Genomic DNA, 18,570 nt, shown 5'->3' with positions numbered 1-18,570 from the left:
AACACGTTTTGCTGTTCTCAGAATTAAATAAAGCTGTATTTGGAAATCAAGAAGCATGTGTCTGGTTGCCATAACAGGTTATTTTATTAATGGCCCGCTCACACATACATACAGTTATTAATTTCATAATACAATATAATGGATATGTTCACAAAAGTGTCTGAAATGTTAGGCAAACGCCAACATCACATTCGAACAGTATATCACAATGTAAATATAAAAAAGAAATCTCAACATTATATAAGATATGCATGCAGTATTATCTGAGTGAATGAATTTATACTAAACAACACTCAGATGACAGACGTGTGATGGTAAATACTGAAAATCACTAACCCTGTTTGTCTACAAAAAAATGCTACAAAAATCATTGATTGGATCATTCATTTACTTCAAATGTGTGCTGGATGTTGCTTTGGGGTCATAAAAGTATAAACAAGAAAAGAAAAACAAAAAGCCTTTCCAATAAAGCCTCAAGATTCCCCCACACAAGGTTTGCGATTGTGATTTCGAATGTTGACCACATTGTCTAGACAATAAAGTGCTTATTTAACAACCAATATGTATTAGTTTGGACTACCTAAATGCTATGCAGCAGCAGGAGAAATCGGTTTTTAGTGACAGATCAGCTTAATAAAAACCTGTGACATCAATATCCCATAGTGAAACTGCAGAAAAGACATTCAGGACAAGAAAAGAGCAGCAAGGAGAAAGACAAAAGACTCCTCTTAATACCTATAAACGATACATACTCGAAGTGAAAATATTGACATTGATCGGAGCTATTAAAAAGTCCAAAAATTTAAAATAACAGATGACATCCTTCAACATACTCTTGCGTCTTACAAGATCTACAATAGACTGTCTAAACAGACAACAGTAGAAAGAGAGAGAAATGATACACTAATGTCGTATATTGATATACTAAAAACACGAAATCTTTCTGACTCTCCACGTTGAGTGTTCCTGGTCCAGCAGCCAAGCATGTCTCCGTTCTCTGTGGGCACGAGTGTGTTATTGTGTGTATACAGTCATGGTCAAAATTGATGGCACCCCTGATAAATATGATAAAAAATGGCTGTAAAAAATAAATCTGCATTGGTTATCCTTCAAAAAACTCGCAAAAATCTAACCTTTCATTGAAGTAAAAGAATTGAAATTGGGGGGTAAATCACATTATGAAATAAATGTTTTTCTCCAAAACACGCTGGCCATAATTGTTGGCACCCCTAGAATTTTTTATGAGAAAAATATCTCTGAAGTATATTCCCATTAATATTTACATTTTTAAGCACACCAGGGGGACTAGGAACATGAAATTGTCCAGCTATGACTTCTTGTTTCACAGGAGTTTAAATATGAGGATACACAAAGGCCAAATTCCCTTAATCATCCATCACAATGAGTAAAACCAAAGAATATAGTTCTGATGTGCAGCAAAAGATTGTTGAGCTTCACAAAATAGAAAGTGGCTGTAAGAAAATATCTAAAGAATTGAAAATCCCCATTTTGACCATCAGGGCAATAATTAAGAAGTTATAATCAACTAAAGATGTTACGAATCTGCCAGGAAGAGGACGTGTGTCTATATTGTCTTAATGGACGGTGAGGAGGAAAGTTTGAGTGGCCAAAGACTCTCCAAGGATCACAGATGGAGAATTGCAGAGATTAGTTGAGTCTTGGGGGTCAGAAAGCCAAAAAAAAATTTATCAAACTTTCATCACCATCCCCACATGTTGTTTGGGAGGGTTTTAAGAAAAATCCTCCTCGCTCCTCCAAGAACAAACTCAGTTGTCAGACACGACTGGATCTTCAAAAGGGACCGGATTCTGTGGTCAGATGAAACAAAAAAAGGGGCTTTTTGGCAGAAAACCCAGCAGATGTGTTTGGAGTACCCCATGCCTACGGTTAAATATACTGCTGGATCTTATATGTTGTGGGCCTATTTATTTGCTGGAGGTCCTGGACATCTTGTTCAGATACATGGTATTATGGATTCTAGCAAATACAAACAGATAAAAAATCTAAACCTGACGGCCTCTGCTAGAAATCTTATAATGGGCCGTGGTTGGATCTTCCATCAGGACAACGGTCCAAAACAAACATCAAAATCAACACAAAAATGTGTAACTGAGCACAAAATGAAGCTTCTGTCATGACCGTCAGTTCCTTGACCTGATGAGTGGAGTGAACTGAAGAGAAGAAGCACCAACATGAACTTGTGAATCTGAAGGATCTGGAGAGATTCTGTATGGAGGAATGATCTCTGATCTCTTGTCAGGTGTTCTCCAAACTCATCAGGCATTATAGGAGAAGACTCAGATCTGTTATCTTGGCAAAAGGAGGTTGCAGAAAGTATTTAATAACAGGGTGCCAACAATTATGGCCAGCGTGTTTTAGAGAAAAACATTTATTTCATAATGTGATTTTCCCCCCACTTTCAATTCTTTTACTTCAATGAAAGGTGAGATTTTTGTGAATTTTTTGAATGAAAGATCAAAAGGATAAACAATGCAGATTTATTTTTTACAGCCATTTTTTATCATATTTATCAGGGGTGCCATCAATTTTGACCATGACTGTATTTAAAAGTCACTGAGGATGGAGATGTCGGCAAATTCCTTGCGATATCGATGAGAATAGAGGGCCAGCAGGAACGCCCACTTCAAACTCATGAAGCTCCACACACACGACAGGTACAGACTGGCAGGATCTGTGAGGGCTGTAGACACACACACACACACACACACATTAAAAAGAAAGTGAAAATCGTCCTCCTGTGAGTTTAATGTCCTGAAGGCCACTCTCTCTTCAAAACATTTAATCTCAGACTGATATGAATGAAGTTCACACCTAAACGTTACAAATACAAAGACTTTCATGTGCTTCAGTACAGATCTCTACTCACATTCGTTGTGGGAGACGGCGACACAGAGGAAGGAGATGAACGCTACGATGGAGACCATGGAGAAAATGACGCCTGTGACCAAGAAGAACTTCAGTCCCTTTAACCATGTTCTCCAAAAGTCCTGAAGGTACATTATGTGTGTGACCAGAGTCCATAATGCCAAAACACCTGGAGAAATACATGTGTAAACACACAACGAGCAATATGAAGTTCAAAGCACATACTAGTTTTGCACGTGACTGAATCTATGAGTCTGCAATTTATTATTGCTTGGTCATATTCTCACATGCATGTAAACTGCTGCGTTCCTGTTTGATTCTTTCGACAGCACTTATTTGCTCTCAGTTCTGCATGTGCTGTTAGATTTACAGAAGAGCACTGTGATATTACACAACAAACCATAATCTCCCTGACCAACACCATCATATTTTCATTTTTTTTTAAACAGCGGTGTATGTGGGCAGGATGTTTACTAATCAAAAGTTTTACTTGACCTCATAAAAAACCCAAATTCTATAAATAATAGGTTAGTTCATGTGAAATATCAAGAAGTGACTGCAGTGTGACATGCTTTATAATTCCTGTATAATTATCATACAAGCTGTTTTTGTGACCTCACACATATAGGGATATTTGTACTAATAAAAAAACGACCATTTAACTTGTGTGCATCAATTTAAAAAAGTTACTCTGAGATCCTTAGAGGACAAAAATGTCCATGTCAAAAAAACTGGACGCTTTGGAGCAGGTCAGGACATTTTGCCAAATTTCCCCAAAATGCTAAAGTTACTGCATTGGACTAAAACTTACTGACATTACCAAGGTTATAACTACTTCCCCAACATTTTTGGAGAATTTTTGGTGATCCCCCTCCCACATACACACATTTTTTCCACACTTTAACACTTAAAAAATGCATATAATGATAAAAAAAAAATGTAAAATACAAAAATGTCCTTAGCAACACACAAGGGTTAAGTGACCTGCAAACAGTTACAACATTTGAAATATTCTCTGCTTTATAATTTTTAACCAAAAATTTGTTGAAATATTTAATGTGACTGGTCAACCATCTAATAACTGAACAGACCAAAATTCTGTAAAACCATGCCATAATTTGCAGTAGAAACTAGACTGACCAAGTATAAAACTTGTACTCAAAGTACAAATGCACAGACTAGACCATACTTGCATAACACAAACTCAAAGGCCCTGAGGTTTGAAGAGCATAGTGACGGATCAAAGTGCACTGAGGAACAAAGGTTTAGTGAAAACCACTGGTCTGGGTGAAATCTCAAATCTTTTGCTTGCATTTATTAAGGTAAAGGTGATACCCTATTTTTTACAGTCTATGGTGATACCCTTCTTATCCCATACACAAAGATTTTGGACTTATTTGCTTTAGAAATGGAAACAATGATGATGCCAGGCCAACTTCTACGTGTTCGACACAACCCAGTGAACATGTTGAATGGTCGTCTGTGAACGGATTTGTGTGAAGTACCTTTCAAAAGTTTTGGGTCAGACTATTTGGTTGAAAGAAGTCTCATGTTTTTAATCTTTTTATTTAATTTAATCATAAATACAGTAAAAAAAGTAACATTGTGAAATGTTGGTACAATTTAAATGAACGGTTTTCTATTGTAAAATATTTTAAAATATAATTTATTCCTGTGATGGCAAAGCTGAATTTTCAGTAGAAATTAGTGCTCAAGAAATTAACATCACAGTGGTACAGCTTGTAAAAGTCTTTACTGTCACTTTTGATCAATTTAATGCATCCTTTCTGAATAAAACGATTGCCTTCTTCTTTTTTTAATCCAACTGAGTCCTCACTTTTGAATTAAAGTGTGTAATATATTATTATTTAATAATTTAATAATCCAATCTTTTTGACCGAAAAGGGTGTACTTTACTGTCTTCTATTATCTTCGCTTAAGTGCCCTAACTTGCTACTCGACGAAAGGTGCAAAAGTAGCAATTACAAGCAAAGTTTACTTAAAATCCATTAGCATTTTTGAACACTGTCCTAGGCTAAAACTAATTATTTGCCAACCTAGACAACATTTTTAGCATCCCAGGTACGTTCAGCATCAGTTTATGATGACCAAAATGCTGTCTAGGTAGGCGGCTCACTTGCATTTGAGACACAGCCAAAGAATGTACCTGATAATCCACCCATCGCGGCTGTCCACGGCTGTTTATAGGCGATGTTCCACACTAGAAACGCCGAAAATCCCACCAACATCCCAAAACACGAGTAGCCCACGCGTACATACGTCTTATTGAATGCCATTCCTGTCGTCAAATATACATGAATAAGGAAAACATTATTGAAAAATCCCAAAACAACAAAGAACTATCCAGTTACTAAAAATAGTTGTTCAGGAGCATCCGCTCTTCTGACCTGGAGACAGCGCAAATCCAGCTGCAGTAACAGCTACTAGTGCAGAATTGACATTGACCGGAGTTTTATGAACGACAGTAAGACCGCCTCAAACGACCAATTCACGTTTACTGTCATTTATTGCTCCATAACCCTCGCTGACAGCGTGTTATTGTTGTTGCTCTTAGTTCGATGTGTACAGCAGAGGAGCAAAAGTGAAATAATGCGTCCGTCTAACAGAAAACAGCGACTCCTACGGGTATGGATGAAGACGTGTCACACGTCTTTTAGAGACTGACTTGAGTGAGGCTTGAATGAATGCGCAAAATAATGCTATTGCTAACTAAATGTTTCGAGAATGACGTGTGATATTAGGCGATACCTAATTTGAATTAAAATGGTTATGATTATCATGACGGCAAATGTAAGAAACATTAAGTTAATATACGAAACCTTTATTTTAAAAAGTCTATATGTGACCCTAGACCACAAAACCAGTCACATGGGACAATTTGTGGAAATTGAGATGTATACATCATCTGAAAGCTGTATAAATTAGCTTTCCATTGATGTATGGTTCATTGTGATAGGACATAATTCAACTATTTGAAAATCTGGAATCTGAGGGTGTAATAAAATCGAAACATTGAGAAAATCACCTTTAAAGTTGTCCATTTATGTTCGCGGTTGTGCTGCATTCACTTACAAAAATAAATGTTTCACATTAAATTCTATAATGTATTTTAATTATTTTACTAGTGCTTAATTTAGGTATATTACCAGATAAGTCATACTTTTAAACTGTATTTTCATTGTTGAAGTTAAAAAGTCTGGGTGTGCGACAAGGAGAAAACAGTGATTTTGACACCTATAAGGAGGTTGAAAAGTATGAAAAAAATCATAATAGAAAGGTAGTAAAAAGTTTTTAAGGAGGTTTTATTGTTAGTTTGAAAAAGAAAGAGGATTTTGTCCAAAATTGTATGTATTTTTTTAAATATGACCAAAGTACATAAAAGTGCCCATAGTCTAAGAATCACCCATATTTACAGTAGGAAATGTACAAAATATTTTCATGGACCACGATCTTTACTTAAAATCCTAATGATTTTTGGCATAAAAGAAAAATCTATAAATACCCGTGCTACTTAGGCTAATTGTGACCAGTTTTGTGATCCAGGGTCACATATATTTTCTTAAATGCGGTAGCTGTAGTATTAGAAGTAAAAGTAATGGTGGTATTAATTAAACTAATAATATCTAGGACTACGTAATCACAACTGTAGTAGTGGAAGAAACGTGACTGCTGTTGGTTAGCGGTATTATCTTGAAAATTACACATGTGCTTAGTTGCACTTTTATTCCATATAAACTTTCCCTGCCATCTATGTTGAGCAGGTAATATCACCTCTATGGTAGCCTAATTTACAAGCGAGTCAGACTTTACTGGTTAATTAATAAAAATAAAAAGATGTATAAATAAATGTAAACTATTTTGTTTTCTCTACACTATGGCAAAAAAAAGAAAAAGAAAAAAAAAAGTTTATAGTATGTAAATGTTACAATATATAGTAAACATGTGCATGCGCATATTTTTAGTCGCATCATCATTTCTCTGAGTCTGTTGTATGATTGTTCGTGTTCTCTGTGGTGTGAGAGCGTGAGGCAGAGCGCCAAATGCGTATGCAAACCTGTGCAAATTCCACTAATGTCCACTAGATGTCCTAAAAACTTAAAACAAGTGCTCCACATGTGGTTGGTCACATGTGATTGTTACCCCAACAAGTTTGGTAACCATACTTTCCGCGAAAATACCAGTTTCTCCATCTATTGTCTCTACAATAAAACAAAAGAAATTTGGTAGAGTCACACACCGTTTCTCATATTAATGCAGTATAGTGGAATACTTATACAGCCAGTAAACTGGTACCCGTGTCACCTAATATATTTTATTTACTACAGAAAGTCAAAATCAGTATTTAATGATTGTTGATACTGAGAGAAGCAAAATAAATTATGCAAATAAAAAGGACACTTTTTTCCTACTTTGAGCACTGGACATACAGTAACAACTCAATATAGAACTTTTTCCAGTAGTCAACTTTATTATAGTAAAACAATAGATTTTTTCTTGTTCATTTAAGAAAATGGTTTCAAAGTAATACTCATATAAACACATTTTTTGGCCCTGTAAACATTGTAAAAAGCTTGGTAGTCTATCTTTAACACTGAGTTTATAAGAGAAACAACATCAACAACAACATTACACTGTAATACACACATAGAGAAGAGATCACAGCTAGTTCAACAAAACACCAGAAAGTGCAGTATGTTTTGAAATATTTTTGCATAATACACACTTTTTTTTTTTCTGATACAAAAGATGTGGCTTCATTCGTGCAAATGAAACAGTGAAGAACTGCATGAACAATGCATAAATCCATTGATCAAAATTCAAATCTATAAAAGTCAGATAGACAAAGATACAAAAAACAAAGACTACGCAGTCTCAAGGCTGCGACAGGAACTTGTAAAGACACCATATCCTAAAGAAGTCAGACTGTATTTCATGTCTAGTGGAAAGGGTAGACAAAGTTCATATTACGACATCCAGTCATAAGTGCACTCAGACGGGCACTCGAGGCACCTCGGGTTCACATGCCTTCCTGCGTCCCCCACATCAAGACATATCTTAATCAGAGGTGACGCGCTCAATCATGGTCTCTTTGACAATGCCAGAGAGTAATGTTAGATCCTTGTACTGGATCCAGTCCTGCTCTCTCACGCCCCATACTGTGCCCTCCGGCTGCAATAGAAGATTTTCACAACATTACAAGCATGTTGAAAAGTACTATTTCAGACTGCTTCATTAGAATGAACAAATCATTATCAAAGCTAATAATAATAAATTATGAAATAAAAAGAACACATTTACAAAAAGGACAAAGAAAGCACTTGTGAATGTAGTCAATACAAGCTATTCACTGATAAACGTCCCAAAATTCTATTCGACGTGTGTATTCTATTCAAACTCGCTGCATTTTGATGCCGATGCCAAACACAACTCGTTAGCCTCATAGCATAATTGCCTAAGTCCTTTAAAAAAAAAAAAAAAAATTACTTAGGCAATTATGCTATGAGGCTAACGAACTGTTTTATGCGCATGAGCATGACACGGCAAATGTGAATATACAAAAGCATGAATGAGATTTGAAAGCCATGATGGGGGCAACTTATTCAGGTAATAATAACTGAAATTTGGAAAGGAAAAAAATACACACTACTGTTCAAAAGTTTGGGGTCGGTAAGATTTTCTAATATTTTTAAAGAAGCCAAGGCGGCATTTATTTAAAAATACAGTAAAAACAGTAATTTTGATAATTATTTATTTTATTTTACAATTTAAAATAATGTTTTTTTATTTTATTTTAATAGATTTTAAATTGTATTGAAAGCTGAATTTTCAGCATCATTACATCAGTCTTCAGTATCACATGATCCTTCAGAAATCATTCTAATATGCTGATTTGCTGCTCAAGAAATTATTATAATAATTATCAATGTTGAAAACAGCAGAAATATTTGTGGAAATCATGACTTATTTTTCCAGGACTCAAGAAATAAAAAGTTCAAAATAACAGCATTTATTGTAAAAATAAATAGTCTGAAACATTATAAATGTCTTTACTGTTACTTTTGTTCAATGTAATCTATCCTTGCTGAATAAAAAAAATCAAACAAACAAAAATCTTACTGACCCCCAATATGCTTAAGGACACAACAGTTTCCTTAACAGTGATGGAAACCTTCCAATTTCAAACCCTGTTCCCAGATGCAAGAAAGTCCTTAAGTTAAGTAAAAACTCCTATGCCATACAACAGATATATATAGACCTCACCTTTTCTTCTTCATCGACATATATAAGTATCACATCTCCCTTTTCAAACAGCAGAAGCACACCTTCATCTGAGTCCTGATTCTCCAGAGCAACAGCCTATGGAAAAGAATAAAACACAAAAACAATGATTACCCACGCAAATACAAATCAATGACTTTCCTTGTTTTAACACTTCCGAAGACACCGTACCTTATCGAGGAAGCCAGGAGGATTTTCATACTCTGTCTTTTGGGCTTTAACGTCTTCCTTTGCTTCCTCCGTCTTGCTGTATCCCGTTGTATTTTGATCCCTCTCTCCTTCTTTTTTCTTGGAGAAGCTGGGTATTCGAGGACTGGGGACAGGTGCTGTTTTGTCTTTGTCGCCCGATAAGGGCTTAGCCTCATTGTCTCCATCTGCAGATGCATGATGGGTGTCTTCTGATGATGCTTCTGATTTACTTTCCTCCTCTTCACAGTGCTCAGTGGCCACTGAACCTTGATGTTCCTGGCCGTTTGCTTTCACAGACTCATCAGCGGAACTTTCTGACATGTTTTCAGCGGCTCCCACGGATCGAACGCCTTCACCCTCCGAACACAAAGACTGCCGTTTGGGTGTGTTGGGCTCACTGTCAAAAGAGTTCGACTCGGAGTCTGATATTTCAGATGCTGTGCTTCCTGTGCTCTTGGAGGAAGTGTGCGAACGCGTGTCCGTGAGGGTGTCGGGCATGGTGAGCTTGCTGATGCCCGGATGATCCGAAGGGAAGGCGGTGTTGCAGGGGATGGGCGCAGAGATCGTGACAGACTTTCTCTTCTTAGATTTAGAACTAAACAAAAGAGGAAGAAAATAAGGGATATAAAAAGACAATACAGAAAGTCTTTGATTTCTATGGAAAGCTTCCACCACAGATTAAAAAATAAAAAAGGAAGTTGCGACTTTTTATCTCACAACTCGGAATTGTGAGAATGTAAAATTTTATATTTCTTGCAATTCCCAGTTTGTATCTCACAATTCTAACTTTATTTCTCACAATTCTGAGTTTATAACTTGCAATTCTGAAAAATTGTTCTCAGAATGGCAAGATAGAAACTGAATTTTGAGAAAAAAAGTCAGAATTGTGAGATACAAACTCAATAAAAAAAAAGGTAATTGCAACTTTTTATCTCACAATTGTGAGTTTCTCTCACAATTCCTACTTTTTTCTCTTTATTGGTACACTGACATCCTACTTTTAAAGACTTACTTATACAATGGCCACAAAAAAAGTATATGAGCACTTAATCTACACTTACGTAAACATATGATTCAAGATCTTTACTTATAATTAAGTTGCACTTTCCTTTGCGATGCCATCTAACCAACTTGTGAAAATGGAATTTTAGAGGATGAATGATTTTTTTTTTTTTTTTTGAACGGTGAAGTAAGTTTTCTTCAAATTCGTACAGGTGTCCTATCAGGGTAACCAAAAGATGTTCATCATGTTCCATTAAGTTGGCAACCACAAAGTTTTATGAAAGGTTTTACTGGAAAAGTGTTTGTGTTATCCTTCTTATTATTATTTTTGTATGAAATTACATTCATGCATTTTGAATATGGACCAATAGTCTAAACTTTGGGGCCACAATAGATCTTCATAGAAATTAATTATTTCCAAATAAACATATTACCTGTTCAGGCCTTTGATGATGAAGGGTTTGGTGGAGTGCTGATCCTCAAGCTTCTTCATCATATTATAAATATTGTGATTTAACTGAAACATGAAATTAAATTCTGTCATGCAGCAACATTGACCTCTTTAACTTAATTAAGATTTGAACATTGAACAATGTTACTGAAAAGGAAATGTTGTGAGTCATGATGAGGTGTATTTTCCAAGTTAAATAAGTAAATGTAATTAATAAAACCCTGGCATTTCAATGACAGAAAGAAGAGGATACTATGCATGTCCATCCCAGAAGTACTCTGTGCTTAATGTTTGCTGTTGCACTTAACAGACTTTCTGTTATGTAAGAAAAGGAGCATCAAAGTAAAATAAAACGCAAATGTTGCATTCTTACCACACTCATTTCCTTGTAGAAGACATCCCGCAGGTTTGAGATGTTCTGGAACATGGTGACGTAGCAGCTTATACGGCTGAAAACAGGAAGACAACGTAGCCAAATTAAATTACATTATTATCAGAGAATGTCTAATATGGCGAGAAGTTTCACTCTCAGTACACTTCCGGCTTCTGAACTGGTTGCAGTTCCACTCTGATTCCATATGAGGGCGCTCACAGGACGAGTGCAGAATGAATGGAGGTCTATGGCGCTATACCAACCAAAATCCACTTTTCTCAGGATATAATTTTTTGTCTAGTAATTTGAATGTTGTATTCGAAAGGAGATGCACAGAAATTACACATTGCTGGGTGTTAGATTTTTTAGAGTCACTTATTTGCTTAAAAAAATGTTTTAAAGTGTCAATGACGTCATACACATCGTACGACCAGAGATACTGCTTTACGGCAATCCTTCAGTCACTTTGGTGCTTTCACGCTCTGCACTTTTCTCTCGAGGCATCGACAACACAGCTGACACAGGTAAATACACGTGCTAGACGAGTTTTTGTTTTGTTTGTTTCTGGTCCCGCTTCGGATGCCACGATGCCATCAAGCGGTATCTCTGGTCGTAATCAGTCCTTCACTGACCAATCAGCGTTCATTAGCAGAATGCTAGCGTGTTATGGGCAACAACAACTCAACCTGTAAGAAATCGAAAGGACATAAGGGACAATCAGGTGAAAGAGACACATTTAGCTGTCTAGCCCCATAGACTCCCATTCATTTTGCACTCATGGCGATCACCCCCAGTGGAACTCTGGTGGAACTACAACCAAAATTCGGTACAATAGGACTTAATAGGGAGTGGGCAGGCTCTCCGTAGACGGGCTCTGTTATTATTATTATTATTATTATTAGAGACCTCGGTGACAGGAAGGAATTGGCTGAATTTATCTATTTTATGGGTGTTCACACTTGCTTTTATGACATATTTTGCGACAAAACTTAGGCTAAATACATTCGCTGTATATGCGTACTATGATGGTATATGATGGAGCTTGTGAAGCGCTTATAAAATAAAATGTGTAAAGGAGTCAAAACAGCGACAGGATTCCCTCCATCACACACACAAACTAAGATCTGCTGCGAGGAGACACGGTCCTAATGCCTGTACCGAACTGTGATGGGCAACATCGCAACTATGACAAGAAAAGACAGGTATGCTTGAGAATTCTGTCTTTTTTAGGCTCGCATCTAGTGACATAATGTCCTGGTTTTGGTTCGTTTACACGTCTTTGTTCAATGTTGCGTTCATATTTTTTCAGCGGTCTCGTCTTTTTAGCGTTCACACTTATTCAAATGAACCGTACTAACAGAGCAGATGCACCAGGGTTTGTTTCAATCGAACCAAACATTCAAAGTGTAAATCACACCACCCTAAGTTTCATTTTTGTTAATAAAGCTGTACCAACCTTTGATAGAGGACAGGCAGCTCCTCTCTTAACTCCTTGTTAATTTCTTCAAACACCTCCTGGGCTTTACTGAACTCCTCCTCGGCCTGAGAGGAATCAGCACCAATGGTCATGTGATGAGCAATAACAAACTAGCAATATGAACCATTTCTAAAATGGGATATTTAAATGATCAAATGTGAGCTGACCTTGCCTGTTTTGGCCTCATCTCTCTTCTTAGAGTTTTGTAGCGCCTCCAGATGATGACGAGCTGAATCATAATCAACCAGCTTCCTTCCTCGTTTAGCCACTCTTTCCTGCAATATTACAGTATTAGAGAATTTAAAGCTACAGTAAACTTAAGAATGATTTTTAGTGGTCGACCGATATTGGTTTTTTGATGGCCGATGCTGATATCTTAGAGAGCAGGGTGGCCGATGGCCGATATAAAGCCGATATTTTTATATATATTTTAATCAATATTTAATCAATTAGAAATAAATTAGAAAACAAATCTTTAAAATAAACATGCTTTTATACTTTAGATGGCAACTTCTTGAATCTGCAATCCTATTACAGTATTTTTTAACAAAGTAATTGTTTAGAAATATATGAATATGTGAATAAAAAGAAGGTAAACACTGTAACAGGGCACTCAGTAATCTGGTAATTTCGTGCTGGTAATCATATTTTTTCAAATAAAGACAAGGTAACGCTAATTTTACATACAGCACAGTGAAAACGAAAACTGGATATATCCCAGATATGAATATGACACAGTTGGCAACTGGTTATATATCAGCATATTTTAAAATGAAGGATTTAAAGTGTTTCGATCGCGTCTCCTGTGAAGCTGGTCTTCTGTTCGCATTCACTCACTTCGCACGGACCGACCGTCACTCGCAGACAGTAATGCACACTTCACAAGATATCACAGCTGGATTCGATTAAATCTGCAAGGGTTGTGAAATTAAATGTTTATTAGATATTCAGAGATTTGTTTAAATGACGTAGATGCGCATTTGCTGAATGTTGACGGCAAATGAGAAAGTATTTTAGCCTGATTGTTTGCCTTTTCTGTTACAAATAATATAAAAGCAAACGCTTCACTTTACTTACTTAGCATACCATTTACTTTTTGTTTACCAGTTCTGTCTAACAAAGTATTAGATATGACTGACAGAGATCGACCGTAAATTAATGAAGACGGAGAATGTGAGTGAGCGCTGTTTGATCTGAGGAGCTGCCGTTGCCGTTCTCTTCTGGCGCTGGCGTTCTCAGCGCCGCCCGTCAAAATAAAAGTCCCGCTTCCAACACATCGGCCAATCAGAAAAACGTATCGGCCAATGCCGATATTTAAAAAATGCCATATATCGGTCGACCAGACGACCACTAATGATTTTGAAGTACCATGTAAATACTATGAGAATTTAATAAGCATTCAATGCTTTGGTATGTATCAAGATACCATGGTATTAGCATCTTATACTATTATCACTCTAAACTAAAGCTGTGACAAAGTTATAGCTCCCCCAAGGATTTTTTGTTTTGTTAAACAATATCAAAAAGTCTACGAAAACTTTAGATAACAGCCAAATTGTCAAGGCTAAAAACAGTCATTCAACACCAAGCCTGACAACCTTTCAAAAACACACTAAACAGACCTAGGCTATAGATAGTGAACACATAATTTATCACGTTCAGGTTTGTAATTTGGCAGGTATACAAACTTTGACATCTTGAAACTGTCCGGTGTAATTCTCCATTGTTCGAACGACTTGATCACTCAGCTTCTCCTCATAATCATTCCACAGGAGATCCTCACTCTGTAATATCAAGCCAGAGAGATGATGAAGGCAAGGAAGGTAGAGATTTCAACTATTAAATGTCGTAAAAAAGGCCTGATCTACCTCAATAATGACAGTCAGATCTTCGACTCCATGCCAGTCTGGTTCATAGATATCTTTAAGAGTCTGGGACAGGCGCTTGGATGATTCATGCATCACTGAGAAACAGGGAGTGTACAAAACATCACATAAGGACTTCTTTTAAAACTGTTACACAGTTTGCCAGTAGTACTAAAACTCTGTCTATTCCCAACAAGTCACTGCAAGTAACAAAGCTGTGACTGTATTAACAAGAAATTATGAAATCAACCAATGAGCATTCTTAAGTATCATCAAGCTCTGCAAAACATACAGTGCTGGACGGAAATTTGATTAATAATTACATTCAATGTACACACCATCTTATTCCGTGGTATATTATAAATTAATCATCTGTGAATAATCTGTTCTCTAATACGGAAGTTACATAAACTGTTTTAGATTCAGCCACATTCAGAGATTTAGCACAGATACTAATTCATCCATTTAGAACACCTGTGAGAAGGGGCTAAAAACACACGCGGTGACTTTGGTTTCTATCAGAAGCGCGCAAATGGTTCGCGTAACGAGACCACGAACATCTTGCGTCTTCCTCAAACTCAATAACCTCTTCATATTTTATAGCTCTGCAAACATACATCTGGGCAGTACGCCCACAATTCAATTGGGAAGGTCATCTATTCTTGTAGACATTTACACAATAAGCATTTTCAGTTCCATTATTGACAGACATTCACTTCCCCAAATGCTGAATCGGAGAAACACAATCAAGACCATCTCATATCACTTTCACTCTTACCCAGCAGCACAATTAGCAAGTAATTGCAAATCTAAAATCTGAATCAATTAAAACAAGTATTATGAAATACAAAGTTCTGTAGAGTGCCAAAATTAAGTTTTCAATCGATTCAAAAGATTCAGTCAGTAGATTTCAATACAGAAAAATGTCTGTATTTCAGTTAAGTACCTTTAACAGCATTGTAGTACGCTTTAACATCCTTAAAGAGTCTGATGCCATCAGTCTGGAAAGAGAAAAGAAACAATCACATGTTTGTCTAAAGGCTAAAGGTTTATTAAAGGGATAGTTCACCCAAGAAGAAGAAGAAGAAAGAAACTCATACAGGTTTGGAACAACTTGAGGGTGAGTAAGTGATGACAGAATTTTCATTCCCTCAAGTTGTTCCAAACCTGTATGAGTTTCTTTCTTCTGTTGAACACTAAAAAAGATATTTTAAAGAATGCTGGTAATGAAAAGGGGGACGGCACCAACTGACATCAATATTTACTATGGAAGTCAATGGGTGCCGTCAAATGTTTCATTACCAACATTATTTAAAATATCTTTTTTAGTGTGTCATTTTTGGGTGAACTATCCCATTTAAAAAATGTTTGGTTACTTTTATAGTCAAGTGCATTTTGAAATGTGTACCCTCAAGACACATAATACAGGCATATTATGGGAATTGAAACTTCCTGAATAAAAATAGAAAATGTGTAGGTGGTAAGGAAATTAGTCCAATGGATTTTACTATTGGGTTCTTGAAGCTACTGTTTGTGGTAAGTGACCACATGAACATGAACACTTCCATGTATGTAATATGTAAATGTACATTTTATTTATGGTTGAAAGTAGCAGCTTCTTGACTTGGTTGCATCTACAGAGTGTAAACCATCTATGATTATTAAACAAATATGATATATTCTCAGTGCTACGAAGCATGCAGGACATGGAATAGGATGTGAAGTTCCTAAGTGAGAAACTACATCAACATAAGTGTACTATAATAAAGGTTTGTTAGTGTTATTAATGAAAAGCATTACCAATCAAGTATAGCATTTTATAGGGGGTTCCTGGGTTGGTTGAGGGAATAAATGGGATCAAAATAGGCCAGAAAAGGTCAACCTTTGATACTGTACTGAAAAGAAAGAGAGCTGCAGTCGCTTATTGACATTTTCTAAAGGTGGAGTTTCCTGTGCTACTTTCAATAATCATTCTGTCAGTGTTCATACAACACAACACAACTCACCCAGTCCAGTTACTTTAAATAGCAATGTCCTAATGTTGAGCGGTGACCCCATTTAATGCAGACTGACAATTGTTTGAGGTAAAAAAAAATATGTATGTTTTTCTCTCTCTCTCATACATACCTGTTGCTTGTTCAAGTTGGAAGAGCACTCCTCAAACTGCTCATCTTTCGTCTCCATGGCTTTACCCAGCTTCTGCATGACCTACAACCAAGTTGATCACACTGCAGTCAGACATGATGTCAGAAGATCAAGAGTTGTCACTGTATGGCCACTGAAATATGACTCGCCAGGCAGTTCCACATTTATTCTCGAATATCAATTGCAGCAATTGTTCCTTGTGATGAGGAAAGATCAGAAATGCTCTAGCCGGACACTACATTTCCCAAATTAAAACAAATGAGTGGTTTTAAGATAAGAAACGCTACTGTGTGCAGTCTGCAAAAGAGTGAAATCTAGAAGAGGAGGTGAGCTTAGGGAGGAAGTGATTGAGGCAGGAAGTGGCAGTCCTTGTGTTCACAAAAGTGAATTTGAAAAAAAAAAGAGAGAAAAAAAAAAAAAAAAAAGAACCAGCTCTACAACTCACAATATTTTCATATCCTGTGTACATTTGTACCATTTTTCTTCAGGACTTATAAATACGTACAAGTAGAATAATGTTGAATAGTCACACACAAAATACACATCCAGAGCAGCATGACCAGAGAGCCAAGGTCCTGAACTAAACAAAAAACCACACCTACCTTCTCTTGTGCTCGGTTCATTGATTTCTGAAAGCGTTTGGCCAGGATGCCAGCTCCCGCGCCGATGTTGCCCCCAATGTTGGCACCTTGTTTTCCCTCTGCCATCTTCACTTCTGATCAGCTGGCACACAAAGCGATCCTTCTATCAGATGTCTCAGCGCTTCCTTCTATAAACTGACGGTTCCTGGGCGGAGTGAGCAGAGAGAGTGGGTGTGAAAGCATTCGTGGTGTGGTGCTTTTAGTTTCTACTTAATAATTTCAAAGACTCAAACTTACGGGACCCCACGTCACACTAACCGATTGTGCAACATTCCACTGTCGTGTTCAAACGCGTTTGCTATATTGTCATCGACGTGCGACTGCACCATCAAGAAGTTTACAAGTCAGCAGTGTTTCCTGTGGGTTTAACGCTAGCAAACGTGACAGCTATATTTTAATAGAGTCATGTCAGTCACACTAAAAACCTTTAGCGCTATAATGATATGCTGTGCACTTCAGACTGAGTGGATTATGTTTGCTGGACAATTGTAACGTTAAATGGCATAACACCCGCTCGAAACTGTATAAAAACTAATCATAATTTTAAGTAAATTGGCGGGCGTAATTTTTTTGGAAACCAACGTATAAAGCCTCTGTACAACCAGACTACAACAGAAATAGTCCGATAGACTCTGTAAACATAAAATGTGACCACATGTTGAACAATCTGAATACTTTGAGACGGCTCTCTGAAAATGCCGTTAGTTTAAGGCGGGACTTGAGCAAAATGAGAGACGGGGGCTGAATTCGAAATATCATAGGCTATATTATACCACGATACTACTTTATTCAATGGTAAGAGTAGGCCTAGTAGCCTATAGTATTTTGTATGCAATTTCGAATTAAGCCAGGGATCGGCTGGTTAGTTTTTTCGGTCTAACATACATAAGAACAAGAACAATATAAATCTTTAGGATTAGCCCAATAATAGAAAATACTAACATATATTAAGTTTTTATTAGGCCTAATGTTTTTTCCCCCCTCAAGTCCTTTTATTTTTGTTGTAGGTGATCAAACTCAAACTCTCCTTCTACTACTGTAGCCTAAATCACTACATCCACAAAACAAGCCAAAACTGATATGAGATAGGCTACACAAAACTATTTGTTCTACAAGAAGTAGATATCATTTCAAATGTCATTTGCAGGCAAAACAAAGAACGGTCTTGTTCTCTGTTTAACTCAGCTGGAACACGATACCTGCACACACATTTGTGCTGT

General features: G+C 36.7%; 2 protein-coding genes across 3 annotated transcripts; both read right to left on the bottom strand.

Moving 5' to 3' along the window:
• Positions 1 to 60: 60 nt before the first annotated feature.
• slc48a1b (solute carrier family 48 member 1b) lies at positions 61 to 5,555 on the bottom strand. 2 transcript variants are annotated; one of them, XR_014629346.1, is made up of 5 exons: positions 5,316 to 5,555; positions 5,075 to 5,206; positions 2,909 to 3,076; positions 2,409 to 2,722; positions 61 to 1,207 (listed from the first exon to the last, which is right to left on the bottom strand). XR_014629346.1 is itself a non-coding variant. In XM_084424922.1 (4 exons), exons 2-4 carry the CDS (start codon positions 5,202 to 5,204, stop codon positions 2,586 to 2,588), a joined length of 435 nt encoding a protein of 144 aa, XP_084281048.1. In that variant the 5' UTR covers positions 5,205 to 5,206; positions 5,316 to 5,549; the 3' UTR covers positions 61 to 2,585. The 2 variants fall into 2 exon arrangements, 1 of the variants encoding a protein (XP_084281048.1); XM_084424922.1 differs by having other exon boundaries at positions 61 to 2,722; positions 5,316 to 5,549.
• Positions 5,556 to 7,370: 1,815 nt separating this feature from the next.
• On the bottom strand, positions 7,371 to 17,711 carry bin2b (bridging integrator 2b). Its single transcript, XM_084424884.1, has 13 exons — positions 17,588 to 17,711; positions 17,312 to 17,495; positions 16,692 to 16,772; positions 15,511 to 15,565; positions 14,568 to 14,662; positions 14,388 to 14,483; positions 12,867 to 12,974; positions 12,679 to 12,764; positions 11,223 to 11,298; positions 10,833 to 10,915; positions 9,379 to 9,991; positions 9,190 to 9,285; positions 7,371 to 8,097 (listed from the first exon to the last, which is right to left on the bottom strand). The coding sequence occupies exons 2-13, from the start codon at positions 17,414 to 17,416 to the stop codon at positions 7,984 to 7,986; spliced, it is 1,608 nt and encodes a 535-aa protein (XP_084281010.1). The 5' UTR covers positions 17,417 to 17,495; positions 17,588 to 17,711; the 3' UTR covers positions 7,371 to 7,983.
• Between the last annotated feature and the right edge of the window lie 859 nt (positions 17,712 to 18,570).

Source organism: Rutilus rutilus (assembly GCF_951802725.1).
Source record: "Rutilus rutilus genome assembly, chromosome: 12".
Taxonomy (NCBI): domain Eukaryota; kingdom Metazoa; phylum Chordata; class Actinopteri; order Cypriniformes; family Leuciscidae; genus Rutilus; species Rutilus rutilus.
The sequence above is the reverse complement of the archived record's forward strand: the minus strand, read 5'-3'. Positions and strand labels throughout refer to the sequence as shown.